The 3,447-nt window shown below is 37.5% G+C and overlaps 1 protein-coding gene across 1 annotated transcript in view; it reads right to left on the reverse strand.

Annotated features, from left to right (window-relative positions):
* Positions 1-21: 21 nt before the first annotated feature.
* The window catches only part of gxylt2 (glucoside xylosyltransferase 2), a 13,895-nt gene continuing 10,469 nt past the window's right edge, over positions 22-3,447 (reverse strand). The window contains exons 6-7 of the mRNA XM_016476707.1: positions 2,875-3,047; positions 22-930 (exon numbers count right to left, since the gene is read on the reverse strand). Of these exons, the coding sequence (XP_016332193.1) occupies positions 751-930; positions 2,875-3,047 (353 nt within the window). The 3' untranslated portion in view covers positions 22-750. The remainder of the gene's footprint in view (positions 931-2,874; positions 3,048-3,447) is intronic.

The raw sequence follows: 3,447 nt of genomic DNA on the forward strand, positions 1-3,447 counted from the left end.
ATATATATATATATATATATATAAAAATGCAACCCCAATGACGAAATTACAACATCAGGCTTCTTTCTAGTAGTCTTACTAACAAGTCATCTTCAATGTAAACAGTGTGATCATCCACCATTAGGGCTGTGCTTAAACTGAATCTTGCTGAGCTCTAAAGACTGACAGGCTAGTTCTCTTTGGTTGTTTCTGTATACTACATTGATTTGTGTGGCTTGAAAACAAGGCGTTATTTAGCAGCAGAATGCACAAACAAACTGGTGCAGCCACTTAAGGACAAGAATTAGATCAATTATACTGAGACACAAATGCTCCAATTGTGTAATACCAGACATAATGAACTAGATGCTGAAAAATGGTACAACACAGTTGTAAATAAACAGTAATGAATCCATATTTTTGGATTGGCTTTGTCAACGAGTCTCTCATATTCTTTCAGGAACATTCAGGTGGTTGGTTTCCCCACAGTTGGAGACACTCGATGCATTTGGTCACTTCTCTGTTTCAAGAGTTTTGCTGGTATTCCATTCATCCTGCATAGCGGTTTCCATTCAGCAGACCAAAACGTCTGCTCAAATGAAACTTCCAGCTTAAATCTCCAACTCCTCTGGCTCATGAAGCTCATACTGTGCCTAATGGACCAAATGTAGCTTGCCTTTGGCACTGCTTGTCTTCGATGAAAAAGATCACTCTGTTTCAAGCAGCAGGCCGAGATTCTTCCTTATGATGCTGAAATGCAGTCGAGGCTCATTACTCGTGTGGCAGTCGGACACGGTGCACCACTTTTTTCTCATAAACAGCCCTCATGGTCTTCTCGATCTGTTTGAGGAACACTTGTGGTATCCTTCCACAAAGGGTGTTAACTGTGTCTAGGAACTTAGTCTGAAGAGGGTAAAATAAAGACTGGAACAAGTTCTCCTCAAAAGGATACTGAAAGAGAAGATGAAATGCATTAGGTTTCAAAGTGTTCAAGGAACTGCTTTGGTGTATTTGTTGAGGCACAAGGTCCACATTTCATATCTGACTGAATTCTGAACAGCAGAGGGGCCCACGTGACTCAACCATACAAAAGGCTTCCTCTTGAAGAGACACTTTCCTGCTATTAGTCTTCAAGGAGAGATTCAAGGAGACTGCACTCTGAATGCACAATGCAACACTATTTATTCTCATATGATTCAACACCCTCAGGACTTGCTTTGTTAACACTGAAAATTAGAAAGTGGACTTGCAAAGCGAAGACAAATGGATTACATTTCTTAAGCTTAAAATCTAATGAAAAAATTCAAGTCAAACAACTGGCTTTTATATTCTCTGAAAAAATATTGATTGTGTGCCTGGGCGTTGCTATGTGGTCGCTAGGGTGTTCTTACTTGTTTTAGTGTGCTGCTATGGGGTGTTTTTTTTATGCATAGTAAAGACATTTAAATGTTACAAAAGAATTTCAAATAAATGTTTAAATTAAATGCTGTTCTTTTTAACTTTCTATTCAAAGACTCCTGAAAAAAAATTAACAAGCACAACTGTTGTCAACATTGATAATAATAAGAAACGTTTCTTGAGCATCAATTCAACATATTACAATGATTTCTGAAGGACACTCAAGACTGAAGTAATGGCTGCTGAAAATTCAGCTTTAAATTATATTAAAGTAGAAAATAGTAATATATATATATATATATATATACACACACACATACATAAATGCAGCCTCCTTTTAACAACATTTAAAATATAAATAAATACTTGTATGCTAGTATGCATAACATAAGGTGTCTTTACAGAGCCAATTTTTTATGCAACGCTGTGTAAAAGCCAGACTAAATTAAGCATGCTTTGACCCGCCTCAGACCCTAGTATCAAAGAATACAGTTGTAATCGCTGTGAAAATGCATTTATGCCACCTCTGAGCAGCATTAAACAGTCTAGGTAAAAACACCTAAATGCCACTTCAGAAGTGCTTCTGTGCCACATTTGCAGTGTAAATTTGGCAACATATTATTATCAGTCTAACAGCCAGTCTAACAGTCTAGGGCTGGGCGATATGACCAAAATCTTATTTTATGTTTTCATTAACGATATGTACCTCGATATAGCTATTTTTATTTTATTTTTGTTATTAAAATTAAGAAAAATAAGCAAATTACAAGCACAGCAGAACAAATAAATATTAAATAAACTTTTAATTTATTCAGCTACAGTTGGCTAGGTTTATTTAACGTAGTAAGAAATATTCCAGAAATTGAATAAAGTGTATAAATAAAACACTGCATAGTCTTCACTGTATCAATCAAACATGATTAACATTAATAATGACAGACAGCAGCAGGTAAATAAGGCTGCTGTCCCTTTAAGACCAACTGCACGGATCCAATATACTGAAACACGGTTTTCACCCAACTGTTTTACATTTATTTAACATATATCCGACTGTGTTTACTTGAATACTCCACACAACGGGCATTATGACATAACTGTGTGCGTATTTGACCATTCAAGCACAGTAAAACATAAGAGATCTGTTTTTGCGATCGCATGCTTTTGAGAAAGGGGCTTTCAGTGCGTGCGCTTCGGCTGTGTGTCAGTCAGCGTGAGCACCGCATTGAGTTCTTTTTCACTGCTTATTGCACTTAATAACTCTACCAAGTGCATCCCACTCTTTGTTTTCTCATTCATGCATGTTTCCTTATCACTCAAAAGGTGTATAACGTTTAAGCAGTACTATGTTACGCAGATATATGTGCATACCGCGGAATACACGATATAGCAAAATCTCTAACGATAGACACTTTATTTCGCGGTAACAATATATACCGTCATACCGCCCAGCCCTAGCCATTCTATTAAATTTATCATACAATGATAGTAGCAACTCACCTCACGTATGGCATCATACACCACCCTGAAGGCAGGCTGCTTGTCGTCATGGTACACGCCACGGTTACCATGAAGAATAGACACTCCCTCTTCTTCCGCAGCCTTGCAGTTGCTTCCATACATGCAGTGATCTGGCCTGTAGTTCCACTGGCATGGAAATATGTACAAACACTCTGCAGACACAAATAAAAATATTCAATGTTTTATCCAAACTGCAAATAACACATTTGTGCTTGTGAGTATCTTCATTTTTCTTTTATTTGCCGGTGATTGTGGTTGGTCTACTCTTTTGGACCTGTTCCATAAGAGTTGTCAAACAAGCACTATGCTTGCCAAGTGTCTCACCAATTCAGAGACCTTAAAGGGATAGTTCACCCAAAAATGAAAATGCTATCATTAATTACTCACCCTCATGTCGTTTCAAACCCGTAAGACCTTCGTTCATCTTCGGAACACAAATTAAGATATTTTTGATGGAATCTGAGAGCTGTCTGACCCTTCATAGACAGCAACGCAACTGAAATGTTCCCAAGTCCAGAAACGTAGCAAGGAGATCGGTAAAATAATCCATGT

This window comes from Sinocyclocheilus anshuiensis, unplaced genomic scaffold (genome assembly GCF_001515605.1).
Source record: "Sinocyclocheilus anshuiensis isolate Anshui unplaced genomic scaffold, SAMN03320099.WGS_v1.1 scaffold396, whole genome shotgun sequence".
NCBI lineage: Eukaryota > Metazoa > Chordata > Actinopteri > Cypriniformes > Cyprinidae > Sinocyclocheilus > Sinocyclocheilus anshuiensis.